The 16,375-nt window shown below is 45.8% G+C and overlaps 1 protein-coding gene across 1 annotated transcript; it reads left to right on the top strand.

Moving 5' to 3' along the window:
• Positions 1-1,069: 1,069 nt before the first annotated feature.
• OAZ2 (ornithine decarboxylase antizyme 2) lies at positions 1,070-16,102 on the top strand. The gene is given in 6 exon segments (XM_067305521.1): positions 1,070-1,196; positions 4,804-4,879; positions 4,881-4,961; positions 10,834-11,009; positions 12,761-12,846; positions 14,482-16,102. Coding segments are annotated over 6 exon segments (573 nt in total). The 5' UTR covers positions 1,070-1,176; the 3' UTR covers positions 14,616-16,102.
• The last annotated feature ends 273 nt before the right edge of the window (positions 16,103-16,375 follow it).

Here is a 16,375-nt window from a genome sequence, read left to right as displayed (position 1 = left end):
GTCCTCCTCATCTCTACAACCCCAAACGCCTCTGTCACTGCCTTTCCCTTATGAATATGCTGCTCAGCGTAAGACCCCACACAACTTTGCTGTTATCCACATGTTCATTAAGTCTCTTCCTTATTTGAGCTCCTACTCGTTTGCTTGTATGTCTGGGTCATTAGCCTGCAGTTCCTCAGAGCAGCTGTTAAACATCAGGACCACATTTTAAGCAGGACATTTCACACCACAGCCAGCATTTTGGTGATGCTGCGTGTAGGGATACCACCTGCGCCCAGCAGTTCATTACCGTTCACTTCGTCACTTTGGTCTCTAACCTCTTCTCACCGCCATTTCAACGGGAGACAAATCCTCCAAAAAGCCACCCCTAAAAAGCCTTCCATGTAAGAACCCCCCAGGCTCTTCCACGGCAAAGAGGGAAGTAGAAACACCCAATTTGCCTGTGGCAGCGTGATCACTTCTTATAATTTATTTCTTGCATTTTCTGCCTGCTCATCAGCTGTACAAACCCTGTGGCACACTCCCCACTCGCGACATGCTTGCAAAAAGCTTTATTTTTAGCTTTCAGGCCTGCTGCCCGTTGCTCCTAGAGCCTGCCTCACTGGCTTTGTGCATCGCTGTGAGGAACAGCGGGTGCCTCGAGCATCGAGGCCCGCCACATGCACACATCACGCTCGCTCAGGCAGTGCCGGCAGCCCTGCGGGAAGCAGACAGCGAGGCAGCCCTGCGGGGCAGCCCGCCCAGGCGACTGCCTGGGGCGCAGGCCGGCTCCAGCCCCCTCGGCGGGGCCGCCCGTGCCCAACGGCCGTCAACGGTCGGCGCTGAGGCGCCAGCAGCAGGCAGCGCGTGCCCCGCGCGCGCGCGCGCGCGCACCACCCTCCCCCCACCCCCAATTCCCGCGGAGCGATGGCGTCACTAAGGGGGGGGAAGGGAGCGCGGCGCGCCTGCGCGGCGGGTGGGCGTGGCGCGGCGCGCGCCTTTGTTTGGGGCGGCGGTTTCCCAGGCTGCCCGGCGCGCGGGCGCGAGGGGGCGGGGCCGGGCGGCGCGCGGCGCGGGGGCGGGGCCGGGCGGCGCGGGCCCGCGGGGGTCAGTCGGAGCGCGGAGCCGAGCGAGGGAGGAGGTGCCCAGGGGCCTGAGCGGGCGGACCGAGCCGAGCCGAGCCCAGCCGGACCGAGGATGATAAACACCCAGGACAGGTGCGGGGCGGCGAGGCGAGGCGAGGCGAGGCCGGCTCCCCCCCACGCACAGCCCCGGCCGGCCGGCCGTGCGGCGGGGCCACCCCCGCTTCCCGCCGGGGCCCTCCTCGGCGCGGCGGCGGCGCGCGGGCGGCCGTTGGGCGGCCGTTGGGCCCGGGCAGGCGTTGCGGGGGGCAACGATGCTTGTGGGGGGCAGAAGGGCGGCTGCCCGCCCCCCCCCCCGGGGGCGGTGTCGCTTCGCTGCCCGCTACCTGAGACCCCAGTAAAATCCCCCTCGGGTTTGGGGCGCCTCAGGGCGGCTCCCTTTTGCGAGCCTGTTGTCGCACCTGAATTAGGTCGGGGGGGGGGACGGCTGGGGGGCTGCGTCGGGGTGCGGCCTCCCTCGGGGGAGGGGGGGGGCACCTCGCGAGTGTCTGAGCACCTTTTGCTAGTAAGTACTTAACACCGAGAAAGATTTCTGTCCTTGGAAGGAAAGCAATTTCCAAGCATCTGTAACGAAAAGATCCAGTAATTTTCCTGGCAGGTTGGTTTTCAACAGTCATGAACTTGCTCCCTGGTATTTTCAAGTAGTGTTTTTGTTTTGTTCCCTCCTCCCCCCCCCCCCCAACTGGCCAAATTATCTTATGTCTGCCTCTTCCTAGTTTACAGTCTAAAAAGTGTCATTTCCTGAGTCTCTATCAAATTGTGTAGATAAGAGCCCGGAGAATGTGTGTAAGATGGCCTTGTTTCTTGGCTGTTGCATGTAGAGCAGATACTTGAGCTATGCTGTATTCTTAAGATTATTGCGTACTAGTTGCTCCTCAAATAAGATTCCTTACTATATGGCTTGTAATGGCAGACTGCATAGTGACTTCTTATTCTGGGCTATGTTCAGCTGCTTTTTCAGAGCCTGTTTAAAAAAGAAAAAGTTTATTTCCATAGTGTCATGGGAGCTTGTAGATCTCTCCATCTGGCGCAAGCGTTCAGAGAAGAGGAGGAAAAAAAAAAAAAACTATAGCTTTCCAGACCCAAAGTTGCTGATAGTTGTTGTGGATTAAAAGCAGCCCTGGCCTGGAACTTCAAGTGTGAAGGATCTGTAGGCATACTGAAGAGCAGTTGTGACTAGGCTCAAAACTATTGACTTTGCCCTTCCTAGGGGTAGGGAACAGAGTTGAAATCACTAAGAGCTTGCAGGTTGAAGTTATACCAACTGGCTAAAAATGTACGCTTGGTAACAGCACTCATCTTGGGTGGGAGTTGGTCAAGAAGTTTTTGCTTGGGAAATTCCTTAGTGAAAGGACCTTGATGGTCTAAATTCATTTTATTTTAAACTAAGCTGCCTGGCTGAAGAAAAGCAGCTTCTCAGAAGAGGGGAGAGGCTGGAGCAGGTGGGAGGGTAATCCTAATTTTAAGCTATAGATGGATCTCCCAGAGCAGAATCATGACAGACTGCTTGCATGTGTGTAGAAGACACAGCAAGGGATGAGACTTCCTCAGATGGTTGGAGTTTGACACTTGTGTGAAGTTCTTTCTAGGACTGCTGCTAATATGTGTCTGGAAGAAGCAAAAGCTTTTCTAATTTGCCTTCTTTGTGTTGCCTGATGGTACTGCCCCTGCATAAGCCCAGTGTGCTGTTTTTTAGGCCCCTGGCTGGCTGTAGCCATGCAGTTTTGTGTGAGGATAGAGGTAATGTGCAGATCTGGGCCGGGCTTTGGAGACTAGCAAAGCCCCAGTGTTGCAAGGAGGGTTGAGCTTGCGATTGAAGGGGTCTTGTGTTTTGACTTCTGCATGTGCCAGAGGAAGAAAAACTGGAAGTGTCTTGAACTGCTTTGCATGAAAACTACTGCCTTTTTTTTTTTTCCCCCACAACTCCACTTCATTATCCAGCTTCTTGATGCATTGGCCACAAGTTGGAGAGAGCTATCAATAGTACATTGTTGAGTGTGGGGTGAGGGAGGAGGGAAGGGAATAACAAAGCTGCCAACAGCTTTCTGGGGGTGGGGAATTGCACAGCAAAGTGCTTTGTCATGCCTCTCCACATCCACTACTACTGAATGCACACTAGTCCATTGATAGCCCCAGTGATGTCGGGAGGAAGGACTGTGTTAATACAAAACACAACTGAGCATGTGTATAAAGGATTTTGCCCTGAGACATCTTCAATACAACTGCTTAATATCTTTTCCTAGTGTGTTTAAAGCGGTCCTTTCTACAAGTGGAGTCTGCTGTAGGCCGTGGCCACATGGGAACACCGCTAAAGAACACTGTCTAGCAAACCTGGAGGAGGAGGAAAGATGTGGAGGAAGAATATTTGTGTTTCCTGTAGAAAGATTATTTCAGTATGAGATGGATAGCCAAGATCTTAGCATTTAAGTATTCTGCCTGTGTTTTAATTGCATTTTGAAGTTATTTTTTTGGCATTCGTAAATGTTTCAGTAGTTCGTTTGCAGACTATTGGTATATGTTCTGGCATACTGTAGAGGAAGTTCAAGTGATTTTGCTAGTGTGACTCAGTACTTAATCTTTTGATACTTAAGGCTGTCTAGCTCATGGAGGGGGACAGGAAAAGGGGAGGATTGGAGTGAAAAACATTATCTTGGAAACAACTCGTGTGAAAAGTTTTAGGACAGACAGTAAGTTGTGGATACTTATATGGAGGCTCTCCCTTATAGTCTTGTTCCTTACTGACTATGCTTGCTGAAAAACCCTCGCATTCCCCTTGATTTTCAGGGAAGTTGTGGAAAAGGTGGTGTTCACCTAGCTTTGTGCTGGTGGGTTCCATAATAGGAACTCTGAAAAAAGACTGTTTTCTTTGCCTTGCTTTTGCAGGCTTTGTTAGAGGAGTACTGCTGCTACGCTGTGCCTCAGCAAAGAGTTTTTGTGGTACTGATAAAGGAAGCAGTGCTCCGGAAGTAAAATAATTTGCTTTCGTGGACTTCCTAAAAGCTGGAGTATGTATTAAAGCCTGCGTTCAAAGCGATCCTGATCAACCATGTGCAGGAGATCCAAGCAAACTTACCAACTATAAGGGAAACTTTTTGCTTGTGTCAAGTTCTTAAAAGTAGATCTTGGGGCAAAGTCTGTGGGCTGAACTTGTAAGATGCAGGGTTGGGCTGAAGGACGCTTGTATGATGTTTCATTTGCATGTGAAAATGTCAATTCACATGTTGTATAGTATGTTCAAGATAGCTGAAGAACGAGCCCTTTCACTCCTCCTCATTTTGAAAATGTGAAACTTAAACCTCCTCCTTCTGGATCCTGTTGATCTATTTGTAGATATTTGTCTATAGAAAATGTGTGCTCATCTGGTCATGCGTTTCCAGCCATCTGCTACTGGCAGTCTTCCAGGTGTCCCTTATTAGCATGAGGTTGCTCAGCACTCTCTCAATTCTTCACTACAAAGCCCCTCCTCTGTTTCAAACAAAACACTACCGTTTTCTGATACAACAAAGCTTGGACTGTAAGTGTTTTTAATATAGATGTCCAGGCACTGAAAGGCTTGATAGCTGCCTCTGATGTGCAGTGGAGGAGCAGGAACACAAATGTTTTTGAGTTGTCATGAGGAGTTGTAGCATCAGAAACTTGATCCTGCTAATGTAACCTTGTGTTCTCTCTCTTTTTCTTGCAGTAGTATTTTACCTTTGAGTAACTGTCCCCAGCTGCAGTGCTGCAGGCACATTGTTCCAGGGCCTCTGTGGTGCTCCTGATGCCCCTCACCCACTGTCGAAGATCCCCGGTGGGCGAGGGGGTAGCAGGGATCCTTCTCTTTCAGCTCTGATATATAAGGTGAGAATGATCTAATACCTAGTATAATCACCTGTAGTTATGTTACAGCCGTGTTTGTTTCCTTTTACAGTCTGGTGGGGTTAAATACAAACCATTCCAAAGTAATAAATGGGGAAATTTCAGCAATCTTGTTGGCATATCACTGAGCTGCGTGCAGCTCTCTTTTGTCTAAAGATCACCTGCTTATTGAGAAACAAGAGACTTTTTCTCAAAGGTCTGCAACAAATATTTGACTTGTCCCATTCCCAGAGTTCTGTTTCTGCTGTTGTGTGCAGAGCCAACATTATCAACGCATGAAATAACTTAAGTGTCTCGCAAAAAGAGGAAGCAGGAAGCAGAAAGGTGAAGTGCTGAGGAGTAAATGGTTGATAAGCTTCTTCCTATGCCCTAGTCCAGAAGGCAAAGCTGTCAGGGCCTAGGAACTGCCTGAACAGATATACAGAATAACTCTCCTGACTTCAGAGGAGGCTGCCATCCATCTCTCAAATTAGAATATTCTTAGAATGTATGCATAGGATGAGAGAAGCTAATAAAATGTTTGTGTCTGCAGACTTCTTTAGGGGTAAATGTATCTGTACTTCTCACTTTGTGGCCTTCTGTATTTTAAGAGGCCTTTTCTTTTAGCTTTCAGATGAGGAGAATTGGCTATTCCTTTCTCCAGAGCAATTGGCACTCGCACAACTTTTCTGTTTTATATTGTAGTGGCACACATCTGTCTCCCTTCTGGAATAGGGGCTGCTTTTCACAAGCCAGGGAATAAAGTGCTCTCAGAGGAGGTAGTCTGAATTTATTGCTAAGCTTGCAAATTTGACTGTTCAGACAGAAATGTTGTCATAGGTGTTAGACTTGATTTTAATTATACTGTGGGAGGCATCCAGATTTTATATGATAAAAAGATACAGGCCTTTTCAGGTCACAGTTGTGAAAGTCTCCTCCTGAAATTCTTGAGAGAATCGGAGTCCAATGTTGCTTTTGTCTGTTGTCAGAGAAGTTTTCTTTAGTGCCAGCTTAGTGAATTTTTAGCATGTGCCCCACCTGCTTACCTTGTGACTACAATAAGTAGTTATATAAATGTCAATCTCTCTACCCTGCGTAGCCTCTTAACATTTTTGGAATAATATAACATCATTTTACTGAGCTGAATTGTCACAGATGTTAAAGGGGTATGAAATGCTGAGGAACAGCATCTTCAGAGATGTAGCAAACAGTGCAGCTGCCTTCCTTTTGGACAAAGGAGAGATGGAAGTAGCTTCACGACAGGATTCAGGACTTATCTCTGTGTCCCTTTGGAGTGGGAGGGAATGAGAAATAGAGGAGCCTCCAACTTTTACTCTTGCAAGCTAGTCTCTATCAAGCATTGTGTACACACCGGACAAGATCAAAAGCAGAAAATAGGCTCAATGTGGAGGAGATGCTGTTGGAAAGAACCGTAGTTTGGAGGCTTTGAGGCATTTGACTTCAGTTACGGCCTTCCATTAGCACAGAAGCTGTTGGCAGTGGTGTGCAGGCAGGGGTTGCTGCCTGTGGAGGAGGTGTCTAGATAGATGCATCCCAGAAGTAAGAATGTAATTCTTTGCAGTTTATTGCTGGCGGGATCTAGTTTGCTACCAGAACCTGTCAGAGAATCGGCCTCTTCCCGAACATAGTTCATTTCATTGTGGAGTTTGTGATGCAAGTAGTTAAAACTCTAACCTTGGACGTACGTTACTGGGACTTTCTCTGAGAGCCTGAGACTCCCTCTGAGGCTACTGAGAGGGGGCCCCCCCTCAGTAGCCTGCTTGTGTTAGTGGTGCTGCGGTTACGGCAGGCTAGCCTTTCAGCCAGCGTGCTTCGGTATGACATGGAAAGGCATCTGGATCCAAAAGCTTAAGTACTTTTTCCAGCTGTATGAGCTGTTCTAGTTCAAGAGATGACCTTTCTGTATGAGCCTGCCTCCTTCAGAGTATGCAGCGCAATACTTGTATACTACAGCATTATAAATTAAGCAGTTGGGGCTCCCTGTAGTTTTTGTCGTGTCGTGTGTTACGAGACTTAATGTGCAGCCCTTTATCAAGGGGCCTTTACTGCAGAGCTGGGAATGAAGCAGTGGTCAGAGCTGGTGCCGTACAGGCAGCATGGGCTTTGAGCTGAAGTACGTGCTCTGGCTAGCAAACTTGGCAGGAGTCTGCAGGTGTAGTGCATGCCAACGCTAGGCTGCGTACACGGGTTTCTAGAGTCGCTTGGCTATAGTAGATCGTAACATCCTTTCTCCTTCCACTGCCAACATGTAGGGGTGTCCCTCCTGTCCTCCTCAGGACACTTGAGGAATATAACTGAATTGGAAAATCTTGTGCACAATGAATTGTGCTGAGTGGAAGCTGGTCCTTGAGGCTAAAACAGACTGAAATGGAGCCCAAGGCTGGAGAGCTGATGATTTAGGCAGTTATGTATAAAAGACAGCCTGGTGAGTTTTTTTGGCTCTGATAGCGTGGCGGGGGGATTGTGCAGGGGTGAACTAAAACTGAACATTTGTTGCATAAATAGGATTTTGCTTTGAGCACGTTCCAAAGAATTCTGTGCTGCTGATTCACAGGAACAGCTTCTCTTCTCAGGATCTCGCTAACTCTATTTTAATGCACCGAAATAAAAAAATAAAATCAGCTGCCCAAGATAGGCTGTGTAAACTTAATTCTCAAAGAACTGGGAGAACTGGTTCTGTTAATCCATGCAGTTATGCTGCCTTTGGAACAGTAGGCTATTGCATTAGGGTTTTTTTTAAGTGAAAAACCTTGCTAGCTTTGGGTGCATGGGAAAGTCTTTGAAAGTGCCTAACTGCTGGTGACAGAAGGGCTAAGCCAGAAGACACAGAAAGCTTTTCCCCTCCTAATTCTGGCTTCTGCCAGTCTTTCTACACGAATGCATGTGTGCCTCCCCCTCCAATGTGTCAATCCCAGCCTGCTCTTCTCAGCTTCCTAGCCCTGTTTTTATGAAGTATAAGAAAAGAAACATCTGTGAGCTTTTCTTACTGGAGAGGAAGACCTTTTTTGAAATGAAGGCACTTTCTGCATAGTAAAAACAAATGTAAAAAGGTCCTATAAAGTCACCAGTAAGATGTGCATAGGCCCCTTCTGCTGCTTTTAAAAATCCACCCCAGTAGTGCAGAGCATTCCCTGCGCTCAGATACAACTCTTGCCACTGGCTCAGTTCTGGCCTTATTGGCCACAGTCTGATTTAACCTCTCCTTGAGCAGCAGCAGTTAAGTTTCTTAGTGCAGTTGGCTTAAAACTATAATAAATCCAGGCAGTGGGCACAGCCATGAAAACTTCTGTCAAACTCTGAATAAACTTATTTCCCACAGGATATTTATTCTGATGAAGTGTAAACCTTTTTTTCAGCAAGGCTATGCTAAGCTTTGTGGGCTTTAAATGCAGCTTCCCCTGCTCAAGTTACCAAAGGCAGGCAGTTCCTGATTTACATGAAGAGTTACTTTGTCTCCAACATTAACATATTTAATGGCTTCTTTCTTGTCACAGTTGTCAAGCCAAGAGGGGCCTCTTTTAATACACGTGATAATAGGAATTAAAATGCTGGGACTGCAGACTTGAGAGCCTAGAAATGTTCAGAAATGTGTTTTGGCTGAACCACTGGTCTTTCACTGATACTTATGCCTTAATAGTTTAGAACACCTAAAAGCAAATGTCTGCTTCAAAGAGCAATAATGCTGAGGAATCTCTCCCCATTAATGAGTGCCATTGGTTGCCGATGTATTTGCACCCCACGTCTTATGGTTGGGAGGAGAAATACTTCTTTATGACAGATCCAAACTGGACTAAGCTTTCAGTGCTGTTCTTGCTGCCTGTGGGCTTTATGGCTAAAGAATGTGTATACCTAATTATGATGCATTTAAAGCTATTCTGGTGTGATAATATTGTTTCACAGCAGTGTCACTGCTGCTTGTGTTGTCAGTCCGTCTGTGTATATGGTGATCATCAGCAGATCAAAGTTCATAATGAGTTGCTGAACTAACCACCCTGCTAAAATAGATTCTTATTTGAGAGGAAGATCTTTCCTGAGATGGAGGCACTTTCTGCACAGTAAAAACAAATGCCCATTAGATGCCACTCATCTAGTGACCTGTGTGGAGTATAACACTTCCCACCTCACCTGTTGAAGCTGTTAAGGAGAGAGGAGCATGCAGTTTCCCAAGGCTGTCTCTTCCTGTGATGCAGGAACAAAACTGGAATTAGCTCTGATATCTGATTTACTTCTGTCTTTCAAGTAGTCCAGGTAACTTCATAAACGTGACAGATTCAGTATGGGTGAGCCCTAACCAAGCAGAGGGGGACAATTTAGCATCCACTGCAGTTGACATGTTAACTTGGGAACCTAAGGAATTTCTTTATTTCATTGGTGCTTTTTGCCATGAAATATGGAAATCGCTATTGGGGAAGCCAACTGTCTACAAAAATTGCCAGGAGAAGGAATGGAGTTTAACCATTAAACTGTTTTCTAGGGACTATTAAGCAGAATTCAAAGCAGAATGGCATGCTTTGCCATTCTAGTTAGAGCAGTATTAGAGAGGGATGTTTATGCTTGTGGTCCCTGGAAAAGACCTAATCACAGTCTTCAAATCTGTATAACTTCTGTCTACTTTTGAATTCTCTGTGCTATGTATTTTCCTCCCTTATATCAGGAGGCAAAACACTTGCCATACCAGTTGGTTATAAAATCTAGGAAAGCAATTTGTGGTCATCTCTTAAAGAATGTGGGGAGAGGGAGGGGAAATGCAATAAAACTGGTCAGACTATAGCAGCAGATACTATTCCAGCTTGTTGGTTGGAGTTGTATTCTTTGAAGGGTAGTTCATGAACTGCTCTTCAAAGATGTGGCTGGGACTTGTGGTGAATGAATGGGCTTTTGCTACCCAGAAATTTAATATAATGTAAATAGGCAAAACTGCATTCACTTGAACTGGAAAACATGACTAAAAATCACCCTGAGGTCTGAATACTCATTTTGGTGTGTCCCTCAGCTGAAGGGGGGGAAAGGGAAAAGTATAATGTTCTTCTCAATAAGATTATAATACCATTTTAGTTTGCATTTGGATCTCTTTAATTATACTCCCCTAGCTGTTAGGATTTTACTTTTTCACTCTTTTTTGGATGTGTTAGGCCAGAATAAAAGCAAGGTATTCTGGAAAATGCAGGTAGTTTAGAACAATGGCTTTTAACCCCTTGCAAGTGCTCAGGGTGCTCAGACTCGGATGAGATCTTGCATCTGATTGTGCATACCTTCTTGAGCTATGGCAGGTCCCATGCTGACGAATTTTAGTGATAGACTAACTCTGGATCCAGTTCAGGCTGTAAGGCTGACCCCAGCTTTTCAGCAGGGGATTTCCATCGAAAATGCCTTTGAGAATCTCTTTGCATGTGCACTTAAGCACAGTCTCTTAATAACTTTTGGTCTATAATTTCATGAGATAGTTCTCTTGAATCCTCCCAGCTTCTGGTATTTAACCCAATAAACCTTAATAAGGTACAGTTCTTAGAACTGGCTGGCTAGTGTCTTAGGACACTTGCTTCTAAACAAAAGTGTAGTGGGGTTAAATGCCTGTCTGGGAGGAGCTGGAAATTCTAAATCTGTTCTTTGATTACTTACATATTATTATCTTTTTTTTTTAAGACCCAGTGGGAAGAATCCTGTTCAACATGTGTTTTGCACCTAATGCATTTAAGGTCCATTTAGAAGTTCAACTCTAACATACTGCTGTAAAATCTTTTTGTACCAGGCTCACGCTTATAGGGCTTGTGTTACCTGGTGTTGAAGGGCACTGAAACACTATAGCCTATTTTATGAGCTTTTTCTCTTCCCCCTGCTCCTCTACAATGTGCAGGACGAGAAGATCACTGTTAACCAAGATGTCCCAGTGCACGAAGGGAAGCCTCATATTGTCCACTTCCAGTACAAGGTCACAGAGGTGAAGACCTCCTCCTGGGATGCAGTGCTCTCTAATCAGAGCCTCTTTGTGGAAATCCCTGATGGATTATTAGCTGATGGAAGCAAAGAAGGGTAAGTCCAGGATCCCAGAGCGGTGTCTGCAGCTCCTCAGGGAGCAATGTTTTGCTTATGTTGGTGATGCTGTGTGTGTGGCGGGGGGAACAGGTGGGCTGTATGTATGGCACCTCTGTTCCTGGTTTGTATATCTAAAATATTTCCTTACTCCCTCCTTCTCAAAGTGTCCTCCTTCTTTTGGTTCTCCATATATCCTTTCCCCTAGATGATCATTTAAGACAGGCTACTCTTTTCAGACTGTTTTCTTATGCTAATGAGAAATAAGTGATGAATGAGTGGAATAATTCTTTGCATGCTTTGATGTGCAGAAATCCACAAGTCTTTCTCCAGTTCTGTTCTACTGGCCACTTGGCAAAGTTATTTTGGCAAGTATTTTTTCCCTCTTTCAGGGAAAGACTCCATTATATTGATGTGCTGCTTCTCATCAGTAGGTGGATCTGCTCTTGGACCACTGCCACGCGGGCTTTTGGCTGTGCCAGAGTCTGATTTTTCTCTGTTGGCAGAAGAAGGTAGTGTTTTGTCCAGACAGCTCTGCTCTGAGAAGTTTGTGTAAATGCAGCTTCCAGAGCAGCTACTTCCTGCCAAGCGCTTTGCCAGAGATCTCTGCTGGCAGAGAGCACAGTAGTATAGATGTGGCTTTAGTGGAGTCCTGTGCAGAACTCGCTGAACTCCTTCTAAATGTTGAAATAAACTTCATCACATTACATGACACAAGCTAATTATGAAAAAAATCTCATTGGACACCTTCAGTGAGTGCCAGTATTCCTGCTGTCTCACCCTTGTCTCATTTGAATCTGAATCCATAAACATTTTGTATACTTTCTGCAGTCAGCCCACGAATCCTCTAGCTGTCCAAGTGCCTGCTCTCGTAGGAGCAGATTCTCCCGTGAGGGTATTTACCTACCTATGTCATCATGACTTAAAGCATAATTTTGTAAGATTATTTTTAGCGAGGGAAAACAGCCTAGTAGAGGCTATAATTAAAAAAGTTCATTATCATATTAACAAAATCCTTGCAAATTTAATCTCCCTTGGTGCACTCCAGTCTCACTGACTGCTGTTTAATTAGATCTCGTTTGAAGTCCTGTTTGTCACTGCTGTGGCAGTGTGCATCATAGCTGCTTATAAGGTCAGCAGTGACAGAGACAGCTACGCTGTGCTGATCCTGGGGGCTCAGACAGGGGCTAATGCAGCTTTGCTTCCATGAAGAGGTGACAGAAACATTTCTGCTGGAAAGGAAGCTTGGATTTACGGTGTGGTTTTAAGCTGTGCCATGCAGATGATGTGTCCCCAGACAGCTCTGCCTGTGCACATGCTCCTTCAGTGATGGTCTTCTCTTCTCTTCTGCCTGGCCCTAGCCCTCTTTTTCATAAAGTACAAAGCTTACAGATCCCTAGTGTGTGTTACCAGTGGAGGGAATGTAGTCTGGCTACAGAAGAGCTGCAAACTTTAGCTTCCCACATATGAAGACTTCTGTACGAAATTACTGGCCCATAGGGATGGGTGTTTGTGCATGCTGGCCTGCAGACAACCAAGGACACGGACTTGCTCCGTGACTTTGTGTGAGGATAGGATAGCAAAGCAGGAAGTCCATTGTTTCAGCATCCATTGTTTCTGTAAGATGGGATTTGTGTCTGTAAACAAGTAATCTTTCTGCCTTAAAACATCCAAACAGTTGATAGTGCCCAGTGGCTTCCTCAGGACAGGACTTCCTATAGCTGATGATCTTTTGTCTTCTTCCTTGTCAGGTTATCAGCACTGTTGGAATTTGCTGAAGAAAAGATGAAAGTAAACTACGTCTTTATTTGCTTCAGAAAAAGCAGAGAAGATAGAGGTGAGAACTCCCACTGTGAGGTTTTCTCCCTAGAACTAAAATGACACTACTAAATCTGTACAAAAATCTGGTGATCCCAAGGCAAAGCTTCACAGTAAGCTTCCTATTGCAGTAATTGTGTGACATGCATAATTTTTATGTTTTTTTCTTACACACTAGAAAATGTTTCTCATAGAGGAAATAACTTATCCAGATAAAAGTCCTTTCTTGGGACTAAGGGAAAGGGAATATTTAGTTTCTCCAGCTGGGCTTGCTTTGGTGTCCCGCAGTTAAATTGTTACCAGAACTCTCAGAGGAAAGCTGTTCTTGAGTAATTTGGGATATTTTCTTGGCCAGAAATCAGTTAATATTTCTTCTTGGGTAAGGAGTGAAGGTATCCTTTTGGCATCAGGCTTGTGTGATTTGGAAAGGGAGACTGGGGAGAGGTTATGACCTGGGAACTAAACACTTTCAGCTCATTGCTCTGATGCTCATCTGCTTTTTTAAAGATCCTCCAGCACTTTTGCCCTTCCTAGACTTACAGGTAATCCTGACCCTGACTATAGATGCTTATGGCTTAAGGGGGCTGCATTAGTATCTAAAGATAGATGTAATGGATGAGTGATTAGAGCACAGAAGTTTGAGGAGATTTGTGGCGAGGTACCAAGCTATGGAGGCGTCATTTTAAATTTTACTAGATGCAGGCTAGCAACCAAGCAATTGCTATGGTAGGAATAATTCAAACCTTTTCTTAATTCTAATTTTACTCTGCTACTTCATGAGCTGCGCTGCCTTTTCTCAGTTGGAGCAGTGCTGTTAGAGCTAAATTGCACTGAACCCAGGAAGATGCCATTCTGTGTCACGGTATCAAGAGTTATCTTCAAATGGAGGAAAAGTACTAGTATATAGGAGCTCATCTGCATGACTGTTCAGTAGCTTGAAGTTAATCATCAGTGGGTGCTGTAGAGATTAGATATTGTACCAAAGTAATTTACACAGCTCACAGGGAAGTGATCGCTTAGTGACAAGGGGACGGGCATCCAGATAATCTGTAATATATCTTGTCTCAGTCAGATGAGGTGGAGCTTCTGGACTTACCCCACTATGAATTTGTTCTGTGCATGGTTTTCCTGGGGGAATGCACCAAGCTCTGTTGAGCTGTCTGAGGTTTCCAGTCTGAGCTCCAGGTCCTTCATTCAGGGACTGGACAGAGCTTTCCTGTCTCTGTTAAAGTAGATTCCTTGTTTGCTGCTTCTGGGGGCAGCCCATTGAATATGAAACGAAACCTTTGGTATGCTGTGAGGTAGCTACAGGCATCCTGGCCAAGTGCAGCTGGGCAGCTGGTGCAAGTAGATGACAAGTGTAGCTGTTACTCAGAAGGGATGGAACAGACATCACAAAATAAACACAGAGCAATCTCGTCCTCTGTAGAGGTTAAAATCCCCTTTACACCTAGGAGCAACTGCAATGAATGCAGGAAGAGACAAGATGTCTTGTTGAAGAGGACTGTTATGTTAAATGGTTTCTTTTTGTGCAGGAAGCTCTGGATGTGCTGCTAGCTCATAGGCACGTTTAATGCCCTTGTACTTTGAGGCTAATGACTTTTCGGGTAAAGAGCAACATTCCTGATGGTAACAATTTCCTTCTCTTTGGTAGCTCCGCTCCTGAAGACATTCAGCTTCTTGGGCTTTGAAATCGTGAGGCCTGGTCACCCCTCTGTCCCGTCACGACCGGACGTGATGTTCATGGTGTACCCCCTGGATCAGAACTCTTCCTCTGATGAAGAATAGCTGCAGCAGGGGACTTCAGTTCGATCTGAAAATGCTTTTGAGGGGAGAGAGGGTTAAATCTCCTTTCTTGAGGAAAGGGAAAACAAGCTTCTGTTGGACTGAAACTGCATTTCTCATTGTTAGATTGGCCTGTGTATCCTCAGAGTTGACTATCTCATTGAAATGTGTTGCCTAGAGAACTATATATACACACATGTAATCACCAAATAGTAAATGGAAGATGTTTATGAACTGGCATAGGAGCTCTTTACATACAGCTGTGTGGTGTGTTAGCCTAGAGGCGCCTCGTGCCCAGGCCGTGCGTGGGAGCCTGGCAGCGTAGGGAAGCACAGCGGTAGATGCAGTATCAACTCCTTGACTTTTCTAAATCAGTGTTGGTTCTTTTCTGATCACCTGATGTGTGGTGTGTGCTCATCTGACAGACTACCTTCTTATTTTCACTCAGACTCTTAAGTATAAGGCATGTTTGGGGTGTTAGACACATGGAAGAGATGTGCTTGAGTTAACTTTTAACACTACGTTAAAACCCCTATGCGTCTCTGCTCTGGGGTAACCGATGCTGTTTAACTGGTTTAACTTTTTTTCTAAAAAAAACTTCTTGCTCTTCCAGCTTTTGTTTAAGCAGTCTTACTCTGTTCAATGTTACCACTGCACTATCACAGCATTCAATAAAAGGGGCATTCAGATTAACTTCACACAGCTGGGGCTGCTTATTTAAAAGGAAAAGAGCCTTTTTGTAGGCCTCCCTTAATGCTGCAATGGTACTCTGCTTATATAGGGTCAAGTGAGTGTTCGGAGCAATACCTCTAGTCTGGGGGAATGTTTCCTTACCTACCTGTGGTGTGATGGTTTTGATGGTCCAAAGAGCCTAAAAAGCTCGCACATTCAGTCTCTTCCCAAGGACCAGTAAGGAGCAGGCCCTTGGCTGTTGTCACACCTTTTTTTCTTCCTCCTGACCTTTCCAAAGAAATCTCGAGACACTGAGATAACAGCTGTATCCAAACCAAAGGGAATCGTGTGCGGGGACAGGTGTGGAAGGCAGCTCTGCTAGTAACGTGCACTTGTGCAGACTGTGAGACAGTTCTCCCATCCTGGGGATCTCCCAGAGGAGGCTGGAGGGATGGGACGGTGGCGTTGCTAGCTGTAGCTCACATTTCAATCCTGCCGCTTCTAATGCTGGAGAATGAGGTTGTGCTCTTGTCTTCAGGCCATTTGGATGTAACCTGGCTGGCTTTCTTTGAATGCCACATGAGAAGGGTGTATTTATAAACTGTGCCCTGGAGACATGTTGTGAGCTCTCTTCCTGGCCTGGCTGCTTGCGTGTGGAATTGTCCTTGTGTGCTTTGTTATGCTCTCACTTTTCTGTGGAGGATTTTGTTAAAAGCTGAAGCCAAGCCATTCCATAAACGTCATGGTCAGTGTGTTTTGTCTGGGGGAGAGAGGTGGGGCCGGGATATAAGTTTGTGTGAATAAATCATCTTAAAGTTTGTGTCTCTCTTCCCTCCTTCCCCTCCAACAGAATGAAAGTAGGACAAACATGGACATGGCAAGGAAGTGCGTGGCTGGCCCATTTGGACGAGGGCAGGGCTGTTCTTCCCAATCCTTCCAGGCTGAGCTGAATGGCCAGGGCTCTAGTCCAATGCAATGGCCAAATTTCATCAAAGGGGACATTAAATTCCAATTCTCTGCTCCTGCCTCCTCAGTGCCTTTCAGGACTGAAGCTGTGAACTACGCTAATGGGAGCTGGGGCTGGCTTAAAA

This window comes from Apteryx mantelli, chromosome 15, assembly GCF_036417845.1.
Source record: "Apteryx mantelli isolate bAptMan1 chromosome 15, bAptMan1.hap1, whole genome shotgun sequence".
Lineage (NCBI taxonomy): Eukaryota > Metazoa > Chordata > Aves > Apterygiformes > Apterygidae > Apteryx > Apteryx mantelli.
Note: the sequence above shows the minus strand (reverse complement) of the source record. Positions and strands in the feature narration are given on the sequence as shown.